Source organism: Paroedura picta, chromosome 16, assembly GCF_049243985.1.
Source record: "Paroedura picta isolate Pp20150507F chromosome 16, Ppicta_v3.0, whole genome shotgun sequence".
Lineage (NCBI taxonomy): Eukaryota > Metazoa > Chordata > Lepidosauria > Squamata > Gekkonidae > Paroedura > Paroedura picta.
In genome coordinates, this window is record NC_135384.1 from 19,416,237 (window position 1) to 19,439,447 (window position 23,211).

Below are 23,211 nucleotides of genomic sequence, written 5' to 3' on the forward strand. Positions count from 1 at the left end.
ACGTGGAAGTCCTTTGTCAGGTGGTATAGGATTTAATTTTAAAATACCTTGGAATTCTTGCAAAAGCGCCTAGACAGTGCCTAGACAGAGGCATCGACAGGTGGCAGCACTAACCCATTTATGCACTGGAGGTTTCATGCTGGGCTGCAGGCTGGAGTTTTATTTATGGCAGGTTGCCCCACCTCTTCCTGCAGTTGGCAGCTTTGTCAATTAAGAAGGAACTCTGTAACCACCCAAAAATTGTTCTTAGAACATCCCCAACATTTATACCCAAAATTAATCCTCCCATAAGTCATAGGAAATTCAATTAGCCACTTTTTGTCCATCCCCATAACTTTCAAAGGACATTTTTTGGCACAAGCTGGATGTGAGAAGGACTGTGAGAGCCTATTTGATGAGGACAGGGGGCCTTAGAAAATCTGACACCTTATTTGTGAGAGTATCACAGACCAAAATAGGGGAGAAAATGATGCTGGCAGCAATCGGTGCCTGCTTAAGAAAATGTATCACATACAAAATGCAGAGTAGACACGTCCCATCATGGCACAGTCTGTTCGCAGTGCATCTATGAATACTGCTTGTTGTTCAGCCTCAATAGAGCAGATTCATAGGGCGACCATTTGGTCCTCTGTTACAACTTCTGTGAAATACTATAAATTGAATCTGTTTAGTGCAGTGGATGTGGTGTTTGGGAGATGAGTCCTGCAACAAGTGGGTGGAGGCAGACTCTTGCCCACCTGGTCCTAATATTGCTCTGATAAGCAGATGGCATCAGGAGTCCAGAGGAGAACAACCATTGGTACTCACTGTGACAGGTCCTTTTCCCTGGGACTCACAAGGCCATCTGGCCCTCCCAGAATGTGTCTGCTAACTTACATAGAAAAAAAGGGGAAGGGATTAGTTTATATGGTTGTTTATAAGGTTAGATTATCAATTGTAGGTTTCTTCCTTTTCATCCCTTTCCTCTCCTTTCCTTGAACTTAATTTGAAGCATTATTATTTTTGAGTTTAGTGGGCTCTGGAAGTTTTAAAACTGAAGAAGGAGGGGTGGTTCTACTGAGGGAGACAGGAAGGGGAACAGTTTTTTGTTTCCTGACTCCCTAGCAATAGCAGAGAGAACCACCCAAGCAGATGGCCTCATGAGACCCAGGGAAAAGGACCCTTCATAGTGAGTACCAACAGTTGTTTACAGCAATTTTGTAACTTTATGTGTTTTGTCACCAAAGTTTCTAAAAATTAAATACTATATTTTTGTAAAAGATACTAATGTGTGAACAGATTAATCAAGGGGGGCTTCCTTTCACAGTGATTTCTGGTCTGCGTTGATGTGTGAAGGCAGCAGGCAAATGCTACCTCTCTCCACATACAGGCAGGAAGAAAGTGGTGGGGAAAATAATCTTTGTAGTTCTTGGCCAACCAGTCAGCCTTCCCTAGCAGATTCAGATCTTTATTCTGGTCTCTAGCAGTTTCCCAATATCTATAACTTTAGCCTTGACTTTCTCAACTTTTGACTTCCCTCATCTCTTAAAAGGAATCTCATTTACCTTTCACAACCGTGAGAATGGACAGACTAAAGACAGTCATAGTTATGTGAAGAGAAATCACACGTGAAGAGAGCCAGTTTGGTGTAGTGGTTAGGAGTGCGGACTTCTAATCTGGCGAGCCTGGTTTGATTCCGTGCTCCCCAACATGCAACCAGCTGGACTCGCCACAGCACTGAGAAAGCTGTTCTGACTGAGCAGGAATTTTAGGGCTCTCTCAGCCTTGCATACCTCACAGGATGTCCATTGTGAGGAGAAGAAAGGGAAGGCAAATGTAAGATGCTTTGAGACTCCTTCGGCTAAAGAAAAGTGGCATATAAGAACCAACTCTTCTTCTATGATTAAAAATCTAATTCTCCTCCAACTCAGTCACCAACAGACAGGGTGATGGTTAGGACTCTGTAGGAACACCCCAAGGAGGAATTTGCTTTTTTAAAAACAAAAGAGCCCCCACTCTTTTTTTGGTCACCCTGTGTTTGGTCTCACCTCCTCTGACTTGCACAGCCTACCAATATAAACCTACCAATAAACAGTTTAATTGGGCTCTTGGGAAAATTGCAAAGGAATTGACAAAAAAGAATGAGGGTATCATTCATGGTCAGAACTTCCCCCATCCACACGGCAGACTGCTGAAAGCTTCCGTGCTGTTGTGGATCCTCCTAACAGAAGTCCTTTGCATTCTCCCAGGACTGTGGTGATGCCGATAGCCAACGAATTCTCCCCAGATGTGGTCCTCGTTTCTGCTGGCTTCGATGCTGTTGAGGGGCATCTATCCCCTCTGGGTGGATATTCCGTCACGGCCAAATGTGAGTGTGGGGCGGGTGGAGAAAGGGCTTCTTCTGAGTTTGTGATGTAATACCATTCAGATGTAGACTGAGGGCACAAAATACTATTTCCTTGTTCTTTTGCATACCTGTGATATGAGAATGGTAATGTTACATAGTCCTGCCCCACTTGTGACAGAAATTCTGGTTCATCTTCTCTCTTGCTGTGCATCCCCACATTGGGACTCTGCATGCACAGGCCTGCCACAGAGACTCTTTCCTAGCTAAAGCTCCTGAAGCTTGCCCCACCTGACAACGCATGCATAGGTTTTTCCACCGGCCAGGTCACATATTTGCAAGACAGAGTACCCATCTTCCTCAGTTCCCTTTTTGCCACTGCGAATTGTGGACATCTTTCTGATGTTCCCCGTCATTCATTTTTCAGACTGCATGGCTTGACCTACAATCCATGCTTCGTTTCTACTTTGGTTGCACTATGGTTTCCAAAGCTGTGTGCAAGAAAAGCGGCCAGTGCAGAATAAAGGTACTGCATTCAGATGAGCATGATCATTGTCTGTTTTCCCTGGGTGAAAGACACAATGTGACTGTGTTTACTCCCAAGTCTCAATCAGACAGAGCTTTCTGCCTAAAGGCAGCTATGTGGGAGAATGCTGTATCCATTTCGTCTCTACCCAAAGCTTCATTAGAACTAGCTCCATCCACATCAGCTCCTAAGATTTCCAAAGTGCCTCAATTGTATCCACCTTCAGTCTGTTCTGCAGCTACCACCTCTGGTACCTCCCCAAAACCTCCTAAGACATCCCAATTTATGGCATCCAAGGTTATTTGTCCCACTAGAACACCAGTGCCCACATAGGCCAAACAGAGGTCTTCCTCAGAACCTCCTTCTAAGAAGGTTCAGAAGTCCAGGGATAAGTCTTGCTCTTCTCAAGATGCCCTTATGTCTACAGCTAGGACTGCATGATAAACATCCAGCCCCTATGACCTTGTCTCCTCGAGATGATCTGGTCCTATATACATCCATACATGTGCTATAGACTAACAAAATGTTGGGAGTGCCTCTGGATTAACTGTGATTTGCACCCCTCCTCATCTGGAGGCTGGCATCTCAGCCATCTCTCTGCCAGTCTCCAACTTACCTTGGCTAGTGGCCGTTCCCATTGAATCTGGCACACGATTTTGGTGAGATGTCTTATATTATGGAGTCCTACAATAACCTATACGATGCCACTGAAGGTACTTTGGTCCCTCACAGAGACAGCCCTCACACCATCTCTGATCCGTCACGGGATGATGCTCTTGCAGAGCCCACATTTGCCTCATCTCGTGAGGACTGTAAATTGTTTGATGATGGTCAAGGCTCTGGACCTTGATGTCTCCACATTGGACTCTCATCTGAAGGATAAAATTCTTAGTTGTCTCTTCTCTAAGACCCCAATTGCTTATCATTCAGGGCCGTGTGGACTTAACAATGCTGATACAGAACAGACCAGCTTCGGTGTTGGCAGCCCCCAAAGAGATCGAAAACCTGTACCATATAAAGCCAGACTTGGCATAATACCATTCAGTTCATCTGCAGACTCCACATAATCAAAGATATGCAGGCCATGGGAGTGGTTTTGAGGCACCACTCTTGGCTGAGGAACACTACGCTGCCTGTAAAAACTAGGGCAAAAGTGGAGGACTCACCTTTTGAGAAAAAGGCCCTCTTCGCCCAGTCTACAGATGAGTTCCTCTCCTCTCCTCAAGAAAAGTTATCAGTTGGCCAGATATCTCAGCTCCTTTCCCCCTTCTCATTCTCAGCAGTATCAACATAGCCAATTTGGCCAGAGACAACACAGCTTTGCCACCCCATTCTTTCGAGGACAGTGCCCTTCTACCCTGGTCTTCCAATATCTTTCCTGCCAATTGCAGTCAAGCTTCACTAAGAAGAGATAGGTGTCCATGCTCGAACCATCGATCCTTCAGCAGGGATCAGCCTGCTCAGCACCAAAAGTTCTGACTGGTTCAGCCAAGCAGTCCTCAGATTCTCTTGTTTGTCCCTGTTGGGGGCCGCTTGGTATGCAATTACCCAGGACTGCTGGGCCCGATCCATTATTTATTTGGGTTATAAACTGGAGTTAAAGTTGCGCCCTTTTTGACAGAAGGGCATCACTGCAGTGGATAATCCATTTCCTGCTGGTTCTGCAGCTCAAGGAACTGGTAAAGAATGGGCTGTGGAGGCAATTCTGAAGGGCGTTACTTCAGTAGATTTTTCTCCTGATTTTTCTTGTGGATAAGAAGGATGTGGGCTCCCAGCCCATGCTAGATTTGAGAAATTTGAATAAATGTTTGTATGTTACTACATTCTGGATGGTCTCCCATGCTTTAGTTATACCGTTGGGTGCCTGATTTTGGCAAAGTCAGAACGTATTCCACTATAAGGTGACCATCTCTTTAGCCTAGCCAAAGAGCCTTTACTAAGTATGTCAATGGTGGTGGCCTTCCTTCAGGCCTGGAAAATCACAGTATATCTGTATCATGATAATTGGCTCCTGGTGATGGATTCTCCTGGAATCCTTGCTAAACATGTTACGTTTACGCTTTCCCTTTGTGATCGGGCTTGGTGGTTAACTTAGTGAAGTCCTGTCTCACTATCCCTCATGTGCACTGGCATCTGAGACCTCTCCAGCTGAGGTTGTTAGGACGTTTAGTCCATTCGTTCATGGATTTCACCACCATTTCTTGGTCCATAGCATGGTTTTGAGATTTGAGATCCTTGCCTGGTGAATGGCCTGTTCTCCTTCAGTGGGGCTGAAGTCATCCAGGCTGGTTAGGTCATGCCTCTGCTCGCTTAGGTAGGGCAATTGAACTGCAAATTTTGCCCCTCTAGTGACCAGGAGTCTGAGTTGCCCTATTGCTTCGGTAGGAGACCCGAGCCCTGCTCTAGATCTCGGAACAAGAGAAATGCCAAAAAAAATTCAGAAGGAATTCGGGGTGAATACTACCTACTTACCTCTAAGAAGCAGCCACATGGCTACATCTACTAGATCGAACAGTTCCGCGGCTGGTCACCCGGTTCCAGCGCAGCAGAAGGAAAGTCTCTCAGGAGGAACAGCTTCTTCGACCCTCGAGGAGCAGCCCGGGGCTGTGGAGCTCTGCTCTTCGCATCAGGCTGCTTACGGTGCAGGCGGATCAAAGGAAAAGACATCCCATTCAGGGAAGCAGACTGCAGAGGAAAAAAGGAAGAAGAACAATGGGGATGGGCACAGTAAAAGCAGCAAAGCAGTCCACCCAGCTAAAAGACACAGAGTGGAGGAAACGCTGGGACCATCCGCCTGCAGCCCAAGCTGCAACACGAAATGCTCCGGAGCCCTGGAGCACGTGCACAGAGTAGCGGCAATGACCCAGGAGGTGGCAGAGAATGAGGTCGAGGGGCAGCGTGGGAGACATGCGGGGCAGGAGAGAATCAAGGCAAAAAGCCACAATGCAGCAATGCCAACTAATATTGTTAAAGCACCATCATTCTTGGCTAATTCTTGGAACCCAGAATCAGGGTTAAAACCTGGGGGTCTTCCCTTTGAGGGTAAACTGTTATTTAGTGCTCAGACATATAAGATGCTTGGGAGCATTAAGATGTTTAGATTGACAGCCAACACATTAGTAAGCATGCAGGTTCCGCATAGTTGGAATCCTTTGGTATCCTGGCCAGATCTACCAACCAATCCAATCACTCAAAGGCAGCTCAACACCCTAAAAAGGGTAAGGGGACTCTAGGGTGTAGTCTGCATGGGGCTTTTTACCCACTCCCACTTCAATTTCCATTTTGATTTTGGGTGCTTTAAATTTCACTCTGCAACATGCATGATTGATCTGGAGTGACCCTACCTTTCCCCCGCAATATCCAGAAGTGGATATAACCCCTGATATTTGAAAAATCGCCATCAGTAAGTATACAGATTTCTGCTTTTTGTGAATTAACTTCCTTCTCCATGCCTCATAGCAAAGCAGCCTTCCCTGATTGGCCAAGGCATCAGTTCAAATACTTCCTGGCTCCTGGTTGCAAGGCTTGTCTTAAAGTGACTGCGCTCCAAAAGCCCAAACCTCTCAGCAGAGATTTGCCTCTTGGATTTATTCCCCCCTCCCCTGCTGTCTCCAATCCTCTCTCACCCCCTTATTAAAGAAAAGAAAGAGACTACTGCTGCGCTTGGCTCCCCTCCCCGCCCTCACTTTCCCCAATTAAGTGCAGAACACTTTCTGTTTCAGTGGGGGAAGATAGAGGAAGACCTGAGTTCAAATCTATCTGAATTCAGCAGGATCCACAACGGAAAAAACAAAGTGCATGATGATGATTATGATGATGATCTTATTTTGGTATTTGTATATTTATGATGCAGAGTGCTTGGTGTAGCCCCCGCTTGGCCATGCACTGTTCCTGATTGATGAAATGACAGCCATACAGTGTTGCTGTATACCTGTGTATTTGTGTATATATTTACATAATTATATATAGTAGTACTGGGTATATCCCTGGGTATATCCCTGTTTCAGTGACTGGATGGGCAGCTTCCCTGTCATATTTTGAATCCAGTCTTCAGCTTGCCATAGGTATGGTGTCTAGATTGTGGGTCTTCATCATTCATGATTAATCAGTGCTCATTTCCTATTGAAATGTGGAAATTATGGGTCTATATGTATTCGACCACAATTTTTGTAATGTTTTCCATTGAAAGAACTGCTGAGGTGATCCCCTTGGAAAACAGATTATTTTTATCAAAAAAGTAGTGGAATCCTTAAGGGATTGCCTGTAGGTTAAACACACTATTCCCATGATACTCCAAACGTTTCTGACATAGTGATCTTCCACTTTCTCCTGACAACAACCCTGTGAGCTAAGATAATTAAGTCACTCTGCAAGTTTCTATGGCAGAATGGGGATTTGAAGCAGAGTCTCCAAGATCATAGTCTGACACTCTATCACTACACCACATCTAATCTCCAGAAGGGGACATAGAATCATAGTGTTGGAAGGGGCCATACAGGCCATCTAGTCCAACCCCCTGCTCAACGCAGGATTAGCCCTAAGCATCCTAAAGCATCCAAGAAAAGTGTGTATCCAACCTTTGCTTGAAGACTGCCAGTGAGGGGGAGCTCACCACCTCTTTAGGCAGCCTATTCCACTACTTAACGACTCTGACTGTGAACATTTTTTTCCTGATATCTAGCCTATATTGTTGTACTTGTAGTTAAACCCACTACTGCGTATCCTTTCCTCTGCAGCCACCGGAAACAGCATCCTGCCCTCCTCCAAGTGACAACCTTTCAAAAGGTTGGTCTGGCAGGACCTGTTGGAGACAAATCCATGCTGACTTCCTTGGATCACCAAATTGTCCTCCAGGTGTTTGCAGATCGCTCCCTTTAATATCTGCTCCATTATCTTCCCCACAACAGAGGTCAGACTCACTGGTCTGTAGTTTCCCGGGTCATCCTTCCTCCCTTTTCTGAAGATCGGAATAACATTTGCTCTCTTCCAGTCCTCCGGGACATCTCTAGTCCTTAAAGAGGTTCCGAAGATGATGGACAAGGGCTGTGCAAGTTCTCTGGAAAGTTCTTTGAGTACTCTCGGGTGCATTTCATCCGGACCAGGGGATTTGAACTCATCCAGTGCAGCTAAATGCCTCTCGACAACCTCTCTATCCATGTTAACCTGCCTCCCAGACACTATCCTTTGGCTACAGCCATCTCTAGATGTGCCTAAACACTTTGACCTGTGGGAAAAAACAGATGTAAAATAGGCACTAAGCCTTTCTGCTTTCTCTGCATCTTCCGTTAGAGTTTGTCCATCCAAACAGTGGGCCTATTGCCTCCTTTACTTGACGTTTGCTCCTCACATAACTGAAAAATCTTTTCTTGTTACAATGAGCTTCCCTGGCCAATCTTAGCTCACTCTCAGCTTTGGCCTTTCTGATGATTGATCTACAGTGCCTAGTAACCTGTAGGTACTCTTCTTTAGAGCTCTGTCCTTCTCTCCATTTCCTGAACATTTTCCTTTTCTTTCTTAGTTCCTCTTGAAGTTCCCTGTTCATCCAAATAGGCTTCTTAGAGCTCCTGCAGTGTTTTCGTCTTTCTGGGATAGTCATTGATTGAGCATGCAATAGCTCTTGTTTGAGTAGCGCCCACCCTTCACATGCTCCCTTCCCTTCCAGCAATCTCGTCCATGGTATGACACTCATCATGTCTCTGAGTTTATTAAAGTTCGCCCTACGAAAATCCAACATCCGCGTCTGGCTACGAGCTTCCTTGGCTCCCCATCTCAAAAGGAATTCTATGAGGACATGGTTACTTCCCCCTAGGGTCCCCACCTCCTTCACCTCATCCACCAACTCTTGCCTGTTGGTCAGTATTAAGTCCAGTATGGCTGAACCTCTTGTAGGTTTATCTACCATTTGATAAATGGAGAAAAGGAGGTTGAGAGGGGACATGATAGTCCTCTTTGTATTTGAAAGGTTGTCACTTGGAGGAGGGCAGGATGCTGTTTCTGTTGGCTGCAGAGGAGAGGACACACAGTAATGGGTTTAAACTTCAAGTACAACGATATAGGCTAGATATCAGGAAAAAAATTTTCACAGTCAGAATAGTTCAGCAGTACCTACAGGTTATTAGGCACTGTAGATCAATCATAAGAAAGGCCAAAGCTGAAGGTGAGCTAAGATTGGCCAGGGAAGCCCATTGTAACAAGAAAAGATTTTTCAGCTATGTGAGGAGCAAACGTAAAGTAAAGGAGGCAATAGGCCCACTTTTGGGTGTGGATGGACAAACTCTAACGGAAGATGCAGAGAAGCAGAAAGGCTTAGTGCCTATTTTACATCTGTTTTTTCCCACAGGTCAAAGTGTTTAGGCACATCTAGAGATGGCCATAGCCAAAGGACAGTGTCTGGGTGGCAGGTTAACATGGATAGAGAGGTTGTCGAGAGGCATTTAGCTGCACTGGATGAGTTCAAATCCCCTGGTCCGGATGAAATGCACCCGAGAGTACTCAAAGAACTTTCCAGAGAACTTGCACAGCCCTTGTCCATCATCTTCGGAACCTCTTTAAGGACTGGAGATGTCCCGGAGGACTGGAAGAGAGCAAATGTTATTCCGATCTTCAAAAAAGGGAGGAAGGATGACCTGGGAAACTACAGACCAGTGAGTCTGACCTCTGTTGTGGGGAAGATAATGGAGCAGATATTAAAGGGAGCGATCTGCAAACATCTGGAGGACAGTTTGGTGATCCAAGGAAGTCAGCATGGATTTGTCTCCAACAGGTCCTGCCAGACCAACCTGGTTTCCTTTTTTGACCAAGTAACAGGTTTGTTGGATCGGGGAAATTCGGTTGATGTCATTTACTTGGATTTTAGTAAAGCTTTTGACAAGGTTCCCCATGATGTTCTGATGGATAAGTTGAAGGACTGCAATCTGGATTTTCAGATAGTTAGGTGGATAGGGAATTGGTTAGAGAACCGCACTCAAAGAGTTGTTGTCAATGGTGTTTCATCAGACTGGAGAGAGGTGAGTAGCGGGGTACCTCAGGGCTCGGTGTTCGGCCCGGTACTTTTTAACATATTTATTAATGATCTAGATGAGGGGGTGGAGGGACTACTCATCAAGTTTGCAGATGACACCAGATTGGGAGGACTGGCAAATACTCCGGAAGATAGAGACAGAGTTCAACGAGATCTGAACACAATGGAAAAATGGGCAAATGAAAACAAGATGCAATTTAATAAAGATAAGTTTAAAGTTCTGCATCTGGGTCAGAAAAATGAAAAGCATGCCTATTGGATGGGGGATACGCTTCTAGGTAGCACTGTGTGTGAACGAGACCTTGGGGTACTTGTGGACTGTAAACTAAACATGAGCAGGCAGTGTGATGCAGCGGTAAAAAAGGCAAATGCCATTTCGGGCTGTATCAACAGGGGCATCACATCAAAATCACAAGATGCCATAGTCCCATTGTATACGGCACTGGTCAGACCACACCTGGAGTACTGTGTGCAGTTCTGGAGGCCTCACTTCAAGAAGGACGTAGATAAAATTGAAAGGGTACAGAGGAGAGCGACGAAGATGATCTGGGGCCAAGGGACCAAGCCCTATGAAGATAGGTTGAGGGACTTGGGAATGTTCAGCCTGGAGAAAAGGAGGTTGAGAGGGGACATGATAGCCCTCTTTAAGTATTTGAAAGGTTGTCACTTGGAGGAGGGCAGGATGCTGTTTCTGCTGGCTGCAGAGGAGAGGACACGCAGTAATGGGTTTAAACTTCAAGTACAACGATATAGGCTAGATATCAGGAAAAAGCTTTTCACAGTCAGAGTAGTTCAGCAGTGGAATAGGCTGCCTAAGGAGGTGGTGAGCTCCCCCTCACTGGAAGTCTTCAAGCAAAGGTTGGATACACACTTTTCTTGGATGCTTTAGGATGCTTAGGGCTAATCCTGCGTTGAGCAGGGGGTTGGACTAGATGGCCTGTATGGCCCCTTCCAACAATATGATTCTATGATTCTATAAGGTGAAAAAGCCAGATCAGGAGCTACTGGTGAGTGATGCTTTCTTTCCTACATTGTGTGAGGACAGTGTGTCAGGGTATATAGGTTGCAGGAGAGTGGGGGATGTTTGTGTGTTCTTATTTGTTTTGTACTGTTCCTTACCTGGGTGGTGTGGGACTATAGCTAACATTTGATGATTTGCATTAGGTGGCAGTTTTGCATTAGGTCGTTCTCCCCACAATGGATTGAAGCGGCATAGCTGATGACAGACCTGAGGCTGTGATATGTACTGTCTGTAGCATGTAGCATGTTTGTATTGTTACCTCAGGGTAACTTTAAATATACATGCACCAAGTGCAAGTTAGTAGCGCTCCTGGAGGAGAAGGTACAGAAGCTAGAACACCTGTCAACACTTTGTTCTATAAAGGAGGGTGAAGAGTTCTTAGAATGAATTCATGGAGCACTTTTTGGAGGGCCATTGGGAGAGGTGGGAAAGGTGTCTCACCAATTAGAGAAAAAGACAATACAAGTGGATAGCTGTTGGATTAATGTTACTCAGAGGCCCCTCTGATTCTCAGAAATCGTTTCCAGGATCTGCCCTTAGATAGTGACTCTGGACCACAAGAAGGATGATTCCCGCAGCTCTATGATTCTATGGATTCCACTATAAAGGCATGTATGCATAACGACAAATTCCCCTATTTAAAATGGCGTTTTTTCGTTCCAAAACCAATTTGCAACATTGATCCTGGTGCGGAATGGGCCTATGTTACATCTGAATATCTTGAAAAAGGTTGTATTCGTCTTAGTCCCACTGACAATGAAACCCACATTTCTTTTCAGTGTCATGGCCCACTACAACCTGCATGTCAAAGCGAAGCAACCCTTCTTTTGGTCCAACTTGATCCCATTGCCAATCAATGGTGATTACTTCTAATATACCCAGCACCACCCAACTCTCCTGAAGAATGTAGCCAAACCATTAGTTCTCAGCAAAAAAAATCCGCTTCGTAACCTTCAGTGAAAGAGCCTCAGGTAGAAAGTACAGGGAAAGACATTTCTTACCTGAGACACTGGACAGCTGCTACCAGTCAACGCAGAGGGGTCTGACTAGGTATTGAGCACTTTCCTACATCTGCCTAATCCCTGCTCTAAGAACCTGTCATACAGTACAATCCTAAACAGTTACAGCCATGGGTTCATAACTGTTCAAAATGTAACTGTTTTCTCCAAATATAACAGTTGTCGCCTAGTATTTTTAAAGTATCCCTAGACCAGAAAACCCACAAAATGAAACATTGTTTTAAAAAGGAGACATACGATGAAACCAAGGTAGGGAGGAATGACAGGAAATTTGAGTCAGCAGGAAAAGGAGAGTATACCTCTTGGAGTGCTGGGATGACCACACGGTCAAGGTAGTTACAAGTGGCCACAGTGCTGCTCCGGTGATCATACAGTGGCCTGAGGGGCTACCTGCAAAACAAGAAACACAAGTTGATCTTTTCGGAGCTGATCCATTTCTCTTCTGGTAGAAGAAAAAATACTTCACATAATAGTGTGTGATAAGTTGGAGAAGCCAGTGTCACTCCCCTCACACATACTCTGTGTTTTCAGGTTTTTAAAAAATAGACACATGTGCCCCCAAACAAAGGAACTAGAGGATTCATGAATCTATCCTCACAACATCAAAAAACAAAAAGCAGAGCAAAGCCATTTGACTTTTAAGCTTTCATCATTTAATAATGATGAAGCACACAAACACTAAACATCTTTACACTGTCCCCAGTGACTTGGAAATCCTCATTGATGTCTCGTTATTTGGCTGCGGAATACATAGTGCTAATGTTTTCAAACAGAGTACCTGGTAAAGGACATTAATTTAGACTTTAAATTCTGAGCTATTAAACATGTATTTGATTCTTTGGTGCAAATGATTCAAGAGCAGTGGGTCCTTTTAGCCTATGGATAACTCCATGGTGTAGACCTATATGATTGACCATGGTGGACACAGGGACCTTGAGGCTATGTCATGAGGCCACAAGATTAGGGTTCTATACAGTATGACACATTATTCATGTCTCTTGTCATCTACGGAAGTCTTTCCCAACCCCCGGACAGCGGACCAGTACTGGGCCGTGGAACCCTCAGAACTGGGGGGGGGGGGAGAGGTGCAGGCACGCCACCGGCCGTGCCTCCCTCCCCCCCTCCCCGCAGAGCAGTCCTCACTGTGCCGGGGCTTAGGTGTGATTGGCCACTTTGCCGGCCAATTGCTCCCGGGCCCCGGCACAGCGAGCGCCACATGTGCCGGCGGGCACAAACTCATTTGTGCCCCCCAGTGCACTGGCACCCGTGCCTCCCCCCTGTGGCCAATTGCTCCCGAGCCCCGGCACAGTAAGTGCCGCGCTGCAGAGGGGAAGGTGCGGGTGCCGGCGGGCGCAAATGGGCAGGCGCAGAGCTGCCGCGCCTGCACATTTGCATGCACCGGCACCCGCACCTTCCTCTCCCCCCCCCCCGGTCCCCAGGCCTCCCTCTCCCTCCCCAGTCCCCGGCCCAAAAAAGGTTTGGGACCACTGATCTACGTGACAGAGAATCTCAGTGTGCTCAGTGCTAGCCTCTACAGCACATATACTAAATTGGATTGATACAGGGAAGATTAAGCAATGGTCTCAGTCACATACAATGTCTATACTGAAAACCCCAAACATAATTTCTTTTTGCTGCAAAAAGCACTGTACATGGTGCTCATTAGCTGTAGAAAGCAATGCAGACTATTTCCATTTTCAATGGATTGGGTGCCTTCTTTTCCTTCTTTAGGGTTCTAGACATGGTACTTGCAAATTCTAAGTAGACAGTGCACATTGTATTTCCAAAGCACCTTAAGGACCAAGTGGATTGTGGTTCCCACTGCTGGGGGACATGGCAAGAACCAGCATTCCTGCACAGAGACCTCCACCATCACCTAGTGGTCAAGCAATTCCAACAATTTTCTGCTACTCCTGGCTGGGGTTTAATATTTAGAATTTTTTAGTGTGTTGATGATAAGATACAAACCCTCCCCTGGATGTTCATTTTGCATAGATTGAAATGTTTCTAGACCACGATGGTGTTGCAGTGCATTAGCCTCAGAATTCTAGACTTAGAACAAGCAAACTTCTGTTTTAGAAAGATTCTTTATTCATAAGCAAAGTCATCTAGCAGGAACATAGGCAGAATTGATGTTACACACAAAGGTAATATATGAGGCACAGGATCATCCCCTCCCTCCCTCCCTTGGGAAGATGGTGACTCGGGTTTCAGTTGAAAACCAAACAATCCCATATCTGGGTGCTAAAGCTAAAGTGAGGGAGTCACAGGGGGATGGTATCACAGCACTGCTTTGATATGGGAAGCGCAAGTCATAAAACAAGCTAGAGAATTTGGCCTTGAGGCGCGAACAGAGACAGGAACCAGGCCACATCACAGGCCATACATCTTTAGCCAATAATCACAGAAATCAATTCTACATAGTGCAGAATTCTGGGGATTCTGACAATTAGCAATTCACCTGTTAAAGTGCATTTTTGATGCTTTCCCTGCTCAACATATACATGTTAGAGGTTTATATCCCTGTGCCTCTGATGAATTATTCTGAATTAATTTGTGGCATTATGTTCTCCTGTTATAAAATGCTTATTCTGTGAAGTGTCTTCCTTCCTTCAGTATGTGTTAATGCATATATTGTTTGAACCAGTGCTGTTTATAGTCTTTTTACATAGTGCATCCTTTTTGAATGGCCATTAATTCAGCCTAAAGGGTGGGGAAACTTGTACCTTGACCGATGTCCAGGAATTATCTATTCTAAGATTTCATTGGGATGTGTAGTATTAAAGCGAAACAAGGGTTTTCTTTCCCAAATGTTGTCTAAGTAACTCCTAAGTCAAGAAGTCTTCTGACTTGGCACCAAGATCAGAAGCAGAGATAGCTCTGCATACAAGAAATGTTCTCAGGGCCCTACTCCTTTGGTTTCATAGGCTGATCCAGGCAATATAGGAATCCTTAATCACTGTTAAACTGACAATCTCTGCCTGAGGTAGATAGCCCTATTGGTATTACACATGTGCTTAGAGTGTTTTCTGCAGCCTTCATGGCTGGATTGTTTCTAGTAGACATCTGCAGTGGGGCAACTTGGTTGAATGAGCCACATTAACACTCCACGATGCCATAGATGCCAACTCCTGGAGAGAGGTTACTGTGGGCCGAGCATTACTTCAATCTATTTTCCGCTGTATAAGCCCACATTCTCCTACAGAGTGAGTGCTCTTGCTATTCTCCCATGTGAGACTGCACAGAAACCCCAATGATGAAATCAGGGTTGCACTTACTTTTAACTGCTGTTCATCAAGTGGTCTTCTGTGTAGTCATACAACCCTCCCTCCTTCCCCATTTGTAGCCCGCTGATGATAGATTGATTTACTTGAGGGGAGAGTGCTAACCCCTCCCTCATCAGGTGACTTGAGGCACTTACCCTTTGTGAGTGGAGAGGTGAGCACTCTTGGGAGCTTCTAGGAACTTGGAGCTTCTAGGCTTGCTAGCTTTTCTCTGTGGCAGGCTTGTGAAGATGGAAACCCATGTCTAACTGCACAGAAGACGTCTCAATGAACAGCAGTAAGCGCAACCCTGTTTTCAGATGACTTTTGGGTTTGCAGTGATGGTGAGAACTGAGGAGGGTAGGTGCCCCTCCCAGTTCTCCCCGCGTCCAGGAAGCTGGGGGTGAGTGGATCATTCCTGGAAGACTGGAGCACTGTGGCTGGGGTGGAGCATGTAGCTGGGCTCTGGCTCCCTTCCCTGGAGGCCAGGAGGGCTGAGGGCATGGAGGGGCCAGGGTGGAGCATGCGCCTGAATTCATGCCACATTCCCCACAGCAGAGTTGGGGCAGAGTGTTCAGCTGGCTTCCCGCCACATTCCTCAGAGGCCTGGTGATGGAAGCAAGGCGGACACTGGTGGTGCTCCCCACCCATGAGGAAGCCAGCTAGAATGGCAGGTACCCGAGGTGGAAGCTGGTGGGGCTCACTGTCCTGCGGGGAGGCCAGCCAGAAGGGCAGACAGCTATGGCTTCGCTCAGAGGTGCACGGAGGTGGGGAGGCCAGCCCAAATGGTGGGTGGCTGCTGTGGAGGCTGGCAGTGTTTCCTGCCCAGCACAGAAGCAAGGAGGCCAGCCAGAATGTCAGGCAGCCACAACACAGGCCACTAGCACTCCTCAGCCTGCATGTAGGCAGGGAAAAACCACTCTTAGTGGCCCAGTAGGGGGGTCCAATCAGAGGCATGTCAGCACTTAGTGATGGCACTCCAGTTCCTGTGAGTGGCCCTCAGGAGCTTGGGCCCTCTTCCCTGAGGGCCCACTGGAGGTCTGGTATGTTGTCAGAAGTACTCTACACATTTTATTAGGCTTAATAATATATAAGATATAATGATAATGATGACGGTCTTATATGGCATTGTAAGTCAATTTACAAGAGCCTCTTGTGGCGCAGAGTGGTAAGGCAGCTGTCTGAAAGCTTTGCCCATGAGGCTGGGAGTTCATTCCCAGCAGCCGGCTCAAGGTTGACTCAGCCTTCCATCCTTCTGAGGTCGGTAAAATGAGTACCCAGCTTGCTGGGGGGTAAACGGTAATGACTGGGGAAGGCACTGGCAAACCACCCCGTATTGAGTCTGCCATGAAAACGCTAGAGGGCGTCACACAAAGGGTCAGACATGACTCGGTGCTTGCACAGGGGATACCTTTACCTTTACCTTTTTAAGTCAATTTAGGTTTTTTATATGCTGGTGTTAACCTGTTGGGGGTGTTCTCCCAAGTTAGGTCAGGAAAAAGAATTTTTGAGTTTGTATGTACTTGTGTGTTTTTTTAATTTAATTTATAGTCCACTCTTACACTTATGGCAACCTAAATAACCCCTACACATTTTGCATACAGGTTCATCTGGGGGAATTTCCTTTTAGGTACTTTTTCAGTTCTTTTCCATACAACACTTAAGAGTCAACTTTTGTGTGGAATGGAATTGAAAAAGTAGCTAAAAGTACATTTCCCCTGAAAAGCAGAATGCAAAATGCATGGGGTTTATTCAACCTTTTCCTTCTGCACCATTTGTTTATTTCTCTTTGACCCAAAGTAGCTAACCACATTCTCCCTACTTTATCCTCACAATGACCCTGTGAGGGAAGGCTAGGCTGGGAATGTATGATTGGCCCAAGGTCATCCAGCAAACTTCCATGGCCGGATGAGGATTTGAAACCTGGGTCTCCCAGTTCCTAGTCTGACACTGTAACCACTCTAAGTACATGGGCTATGTTGTGGGTTTGGGTGGACGGGGGTACCTCTAAGGAGAGGCAGAGGATTATCTCTGCTCAGCATCCTTATCCTGGATGAGAGTGGAGATCCATGCCTCATGCCTCACAGGGTTAAGGCAGAGGCTCTGTCATGTGGGCTTGTGAAGTTGCCTTCTGCATGATCAGACACTGGGTTCATCATCCACGTTGGCTGGATTTCTGGTCACAAAGATGTCCTTAGCAATAGAAACAGCAAGCTTGGGGAATAGACTCATTTACATGGGTAAAAAAAAAACATCACAAAGGAAATGCTAATCACCACTGCTGTCCAGCAGCACTCCAGTCCTTTTACAGTTCAGTCCCACCCACAGCTTAACTGCCATTACAAAATTAATACAAAGAAATAAACTATCCAGTAATGGATCTCCAAATTTGCCCTTATTGGGCATTGGGGAAAGGATGCATTTAGTTCATGTTTTCTTCTTGGCCTTCCAGGTTTTGGACACCTGACCAAGCAGCTGATGAAACTGGCTTGTGGGCGTGTTGTCTTAGCGCTGGAAGGAGGCCATGACTTGACTGCCATCTGTGATGCCTCTGAAGCCTGTGTCTCTGCTTTGCTTGGCCTCGAGGTCAGTGTGATGGAGTGGCATTTAAAGAGATTATTACAACCTTTTAATTGATTGGAGTTTGTATGCATGTTGGTTCCTTGGAAAAGAAAAGCCTGTCTCTACTCCGCTGCTTCTGGAAAATTACAGAGGGCTGTTCTCTGTAAGTCAGAGGTTTGACCATAATTCAGGATGCTTATGTTAAGATTGGGTCAACTAACTTTCACTTTCCTCGCTATCATCAAGGCCCAAGATAAGGGAATGTACTTTCTGTTCTGTAAACAATGAGCCTGTCATCCGGGGCAATGCCAGCGGAAGCTTGGCAACTGTGGGAGGTGGCCCCTAGAGGAGACTCTCAAAGACTGGCTTTGGCCACTGGGCCAGCCCTATGAGGTAGGCATGATATCTTTAAATAATTGGTTAAGGGCACCCAAGGCAGGCCCTGTCCGTGATGAGGAAGGGTGCCGATAGGATGAGGAAGGGCCTTCCAGGACATGACCTCGCTGCCGGCCCGCCCACCACAGAGCACCCGCCACCCGCTTCCCCCCCAGCAACGGCGCCAGGACACCCTCCAGCGGCGCCCGCAACAACCCCGGCCACAGAGAATGCTCGCGTCAGATGCGGCCCCAGCAGTGCCGCCGCCGCCGTGGCCCCCAGAACAATGCTCTCCTCTCCTTGACGACGTTGCCAGCCTACTGATGCCCTGCTACGCCTCCGGTACGTCCCGCGCCTCGCCCTCACATGCAGGATCCAGCACACGCCGCGGGAGATACACAGGCCGCCCCATCCCTGGCCTCCGGTGTGCGCCCTCGCCGCCCCCAGCTCGCACAGCCCAACTCCATAGGCTCCCTAGCACCCGCTGCATTTAAACGGCAGCGGGCTTAGTTTCTAGAAGACATATAGAATTCTGTGTAACCCTGTATTGGAAACTCAGGGTTTTTTGGGAGACTTTTCCTGTGTCTATTTTTGCTGCAGCATAGATTGTTGTTATGTGCGAAGTCGTGTCCGACCCATCGCGACCCCATGGACAATGATCCTCCAGGCCTTCCTGTCCTCTACCATTCCCCCGAGTCCATTTAAGTTTGCACTGACTGCTTCAGTGACTCCATCCAGCCACCTCATTCTCTGTCGTCCCCTTCTTCTTTTGCCCTCGATCGCTCCCAGCATTAGGCTCTTCTCCAGGGAGTCCTTCCTTCTCATGAGGTGGCCAAAGTATTTGAGTTTCATCTTCAGGATCTGGCCTTCTAAAGAGCAGTCAGGGTTGATCTCCTCTAGGACTGACCGGTTTGTTCGCCTTGCAGTCCAAGGGACTCGCAAGAGTCTTCTCCAGCACCAGAGTTCAAAAGCCTCAATTCTTTGACGCTCGGCCTTCCTTATGGTCCAACTTTCACAGCCATACATTGCAACTGGGAAGACCATAGCCTTGACTAAACGCACTTTTGTTGGCAGAGTGATGTCTCTGCTTTTTAGGATGCTGTCTAGATTTGCCATAGCTTTCCTCCCCAGGAGCAAGCGTCTTTTAATTTCTTTGCTGCAGTCCCCATCTGCAGTGATCTTAGAGCCCAGGAAAATAAAATCTGTCACTACCTCCATTTCTTCCCCATCTATTTGCCAGGAATTGAGAGGGCCGGATGCCATGATCTTTGTTTTCTTGATGTTGAGTTTTAAGCCAACTTTTGCACTCTCCTCCTTCACCCGCATCAACAGGCTCTTTAGTTCCTCTTCACTTTCTGCCATTAGAGTGGTATCATCTGCATATCTGAGGTTGTTGATATTTCTCCCTGCAATCTTGATCCCAATTTGTGACTCCTCTAATCCCGCATTTCTCATGATGTGCTCTGCATACAAGTTAAATAGGCAAGGTGACAGTATACAGCCTTGCCGAACTCCTTTCTCAATTTTGAACCAGTCAGTGATTCCATGTTCAGTTCTCACTGTTGCTTCTTGACCTGCATATAAATTTCTCAAGAGACAAATAAGATGCTCTGGTATTCCCATCTCTTTAAGAACTTGCCACAATTTGTTGTGCTCCACACAATCAAAGGCTTTAGCATAGTCAATGAAGCAGAAGTAGACGTTCTTCTGGTACTCCCTAGCTTTCTCCATGATCCAGCGTATGTTGGCAATTTGATCTCTAGTTCCTCTGCCTCTTCGAAATCCTGCCTGAACTTCTGGAAGTTCTCGGTCCACATATTGCTGGAGCCTAGCTTGTAGGATTTTGAGCATAACTTTGCTAGCATGAGAAATTAGTGCAATGGTGCGGTAGTTTGAACATTCTTTGGCATTGCCCTTCTTTGGGATTGGAATGTAAACTGACCTTTTCCAATCCTGTGGCCATTGTTGAGTTTTCCAAATTTGCTGGCATATTGAGTGTAGCACTTTTACTGCATCGTCCTTTAAGATTTTGAATAGTTCAACTGGAATGCTGTCACCACCACTAGCTTTATTGTTGCTCAGACTTCCTAAGGCCCATTTGACTTCACATTCCAGGATGTCTGGCTCCAGGTCAGTAACTACCCCACTGTGGTCATCAGGGATGTTAAGCTTGCTCTTGTATAGTTGTTCTGTATAATTTTGCCACCTTTGTTTAATCTCTTCTGCTTCTGTGAGGTCCCTACCATTTTGGTCCCTTATCATACCCAACTTTGCATGAAACGTTCTCTTCATATCTCCAATTTTCTTGAAAAGATCTCTGGTCCTCCCTATTCTATTGTTTTCTTCTATTTGTTTGCACTGTTCATTTAAGAAGGCATTCTTATCTCTTCTGGCTTTTCTCTGGAATTCTGCATTCACAGCATAGATAAAATTGATAAAAGATTTTTCTGCTCAGTATGTTAATTGGTAGCATTACAATGGGCAAAAGGTCAGGCCTCAGGGCCATCAAGTGAGCCTATCAGCACTGTTTGTCCAGTTTCTCTTGAGAAAGACTGGTCTGACAGCTCAGTCCCACTGGCTTGGGAGAATATCAGAGGAGCCCATTGATCTGCCTAGTCTAGCATCTTGCTTTCTGACTGTAACCAAACAATTGCTCTGAAAATCAAGATACCAGGGTGGAAATATACACAAGAGAATGTAGGGAGGGGAATTGTGTAGCTCAGTAAACCTTACAGTTATCAGAAGAATTCCTATGTTCCTACTAGAGGTTGACACTAAGCACGAAAAGTTCTGTCTTCAGAGACTTTAATATCAAAACAAGACTAGATTTTCATGTAATCACAGAATCATATAATCATAGAGTTGGAAGGGACCATACAGGCCATCTAGTCCACCCCCTGCTCAACGCAGGATCAGCCCTAAGCATCCTAAAGCATCCAAGAAAAGTGTGTATCCAACCTTTGCTTGAAGACTGCCAGGGATGGGGAGCTCACCACCTCCTTAGGCAGCGTATTCCACTGTCCTATTCTAATGTCTAGTTTCATTGTGAAACTTTGCAGCTTTGTAATAATAATTGCAACCAAAAATTCAAATAGAGCAAAAGATCTCTTGGAAACAGAATAGAACAGTCTAGTCTTGGTTTTATGACATTAAAGACTCTGAAGTCAAGAACTTCTCTTTGTGCTTAATATTAAACTTTTGGAGGAATGTAGGAGCCACATATTTTTCCCCCTGCTTGTATACAAACAGTTGCCCTGGCAGAATCATCACAGAGCCCAAAGCCTCCTAGCACTGGTAACTGTAAATTCACTACCAGGGCCAGATTTAGATTAAGAGTGGCCCTAGGCTATTCTATTGGTGACCCCCCCCCCCAACAATACCCACCAACCTTCATAACAAAAGGAAAACAGAGTGTTGTGGCAGAACAGGCCACCTGCCTGGCCCTGACCCAGTCTTCCACCCCCTTCCCTGGGTGGGGCCTATCCTTCTTTGTTGCTGCCACCATGCACTGACTTGAGTAACCCTCCCCGGGAGACAGTGAGACCCCTTGGCTAGGTTCCTAGTTTTGGGGGGTTAAAACACTAAATCTTTGGATCCCACCTGGAGAGTTGGCAACCATCCAGTTTTGCCTTGGTTTCCTCTCCTAGGCCCTCCCAATGTTCTAGCACTATTCAAGTGGGGGAGACTGAGTGGTCCAGAGCACCAGTCACTTTTGTATACTAAAAACTCATGCTTATTTATTTACATTTTAAGATTTGTAAATTAACAATCCCACCAGCACACCACATGAGATAAAGTAAAAGCAATTTTAAACACACAGGGCATAACATAAAAGGGTGAAAAAACACACTCCTCTTTCCCTACACTCCCTTACTGAAGAGGGGGAGAAATTAACCTGGTTACTCACAACCCAGTGTCACCATCCGCCTCCCGCGCTTATGGAAGTTAGGCTCCTTGCTGGCTGCTCTTCTGGCCTTGCACAATTTCATGTGATCAGGCCAGGCCCTGTTCCTCGGCCTACAGCAACCAGGGTCTTTGCTGGAGAAGGTGTCTTACATTCTTCCCCCTTGGAAGTTTCATGAAAGACTACCTCTTCCCAAGAAGGCTGGACCCTAAATACTCATGAGCTCCTCCCCTTGGTGGAGCCTGTTTCTTCCATCCCCATTGGGGCATGTGTTCTTCTCCCTTCCCTAAGTTCCCTGGGAATTGACATTGTATCTGAGGAAGCATGCATGCACATGAAAGCTCATACCTTGAATAAAACTTTGTTGATCTAGACTTAGACTTACAGAAGGGTTGAATTATTGGCTTAAGACAGTATTATTCTGAAATGGGGACGACAGAGAATGAGGTGGCTGGATGGAGTCACTGAAGCAGTCGGTGCGAGCTTAAATGAACTCCAGGGAATGGTAGAGGACAGGAAGCCTGGAGGATCATTGTCCATGGGGTCGCGATGGGTTGGCACGACTTCGCAACTAACAACAATGTTTTGAAATGAAGTGCTAAGAAAAATTCTGAAGGGTTGTTTAAAGCAGTGCGTTATGACAGCACGTGTAAGGCCTATGACAGTATCAAAAATATTATACATCTAGGCTGGAGGAGGTCCCCTAGAGTTGGAGGCCCTAGGCTTCAGCCTAGTTAGCCTAAAGGTAAATCTGGCCCTGTTCACTACCACTGAAAATAGATTCAGGCAGGTAACATGTTGATCCACAGTAGAAGAGCAAGATTTGCATCCAGTAGCACCTTAAAGCCACCTAGATTTCCATGCTATAAGTTTTCACAAGTCAAAGTTTCTTGATTTCTAATGAAGGAAGCTTTGCCTTGGAAACTGATACTTCAATATGTATTTTATTGGAGCATCTTGTTTATATTAGCCTTAGAAATATATATTTTAACACAGTACCTGACCATCGCATCCCAAGCCAGTTAACACTGGAGGCCCAGGTCAAAAAGGTGCCAGGATTTTTTCCGTCTTCGCCAGGCTCAGCTACTAGTGCCCTACCCGTCTCCTGACCATCTAGCCACAGTGATCCATGCGACGGTCACCTCCAGAATACCCTTGCGCCTGATCCAGAAATTACAGTTGGTGCAAAATGCAGCT

At 46.1% G+C, this 23,211-nt stretch overlaps 1 protein-coding gene and 1 long non-coding RNA gene across 11 annotated transcripts in view; one reads left to right on the forward strand and one right to left on the reverse strand.

The window, feature by feature from the left end:
• The window catches only part of HDAC5 (histone deacetylase 5), a 285,336-nt gene that overhangs the window by 243,507 nt on the left and 18,618 nt on the right, over positions 1 to 23,211 (forward strand). For 8 of the 9 annotated variants that reach the window (XM_077315953.1, XM_077315952.1, XM_077315958.1 and 5 more), the window contains 2 exons: positions 2,229 to 2,347; positions 17,626 to 17,759. In XM_077315953.1, the coding sequence (XP_077172068.1) occupies positions 2,229 to 2,347; positions 17,626 to 17,759 (253 nt within the window). The remainder of the gene's footprint in view (positions 1 to 2,228; positions 2,348 to 17,625; positions 17,760 to 23,211) is intronic. The other variant, XR_013227134.1, reaches the window with a different exon arrangement.
• LOC143826844 (uncharacterized) lies at positions 1,561 to 22,210 on the reverse strand. 2 transcript variants are annotated; one of them, XR_013227135.1, is made up of 4 exons: positions 22,018 to 22,210; positions 12,210 to 12,300; positions 5,322 to 5,480; positions 1,561 to 2,454 (listed from the first exon to the last, which is right to left on the reverse strand). It is a non-coding gene; the product is annotated as an uncharacterized LOC143826844 (long non-coding RNA). The 2 variants fall into 2 exon arrangements; XR_013227136.1 differs by having other exon boundaries at positions 5,322 to 5,483.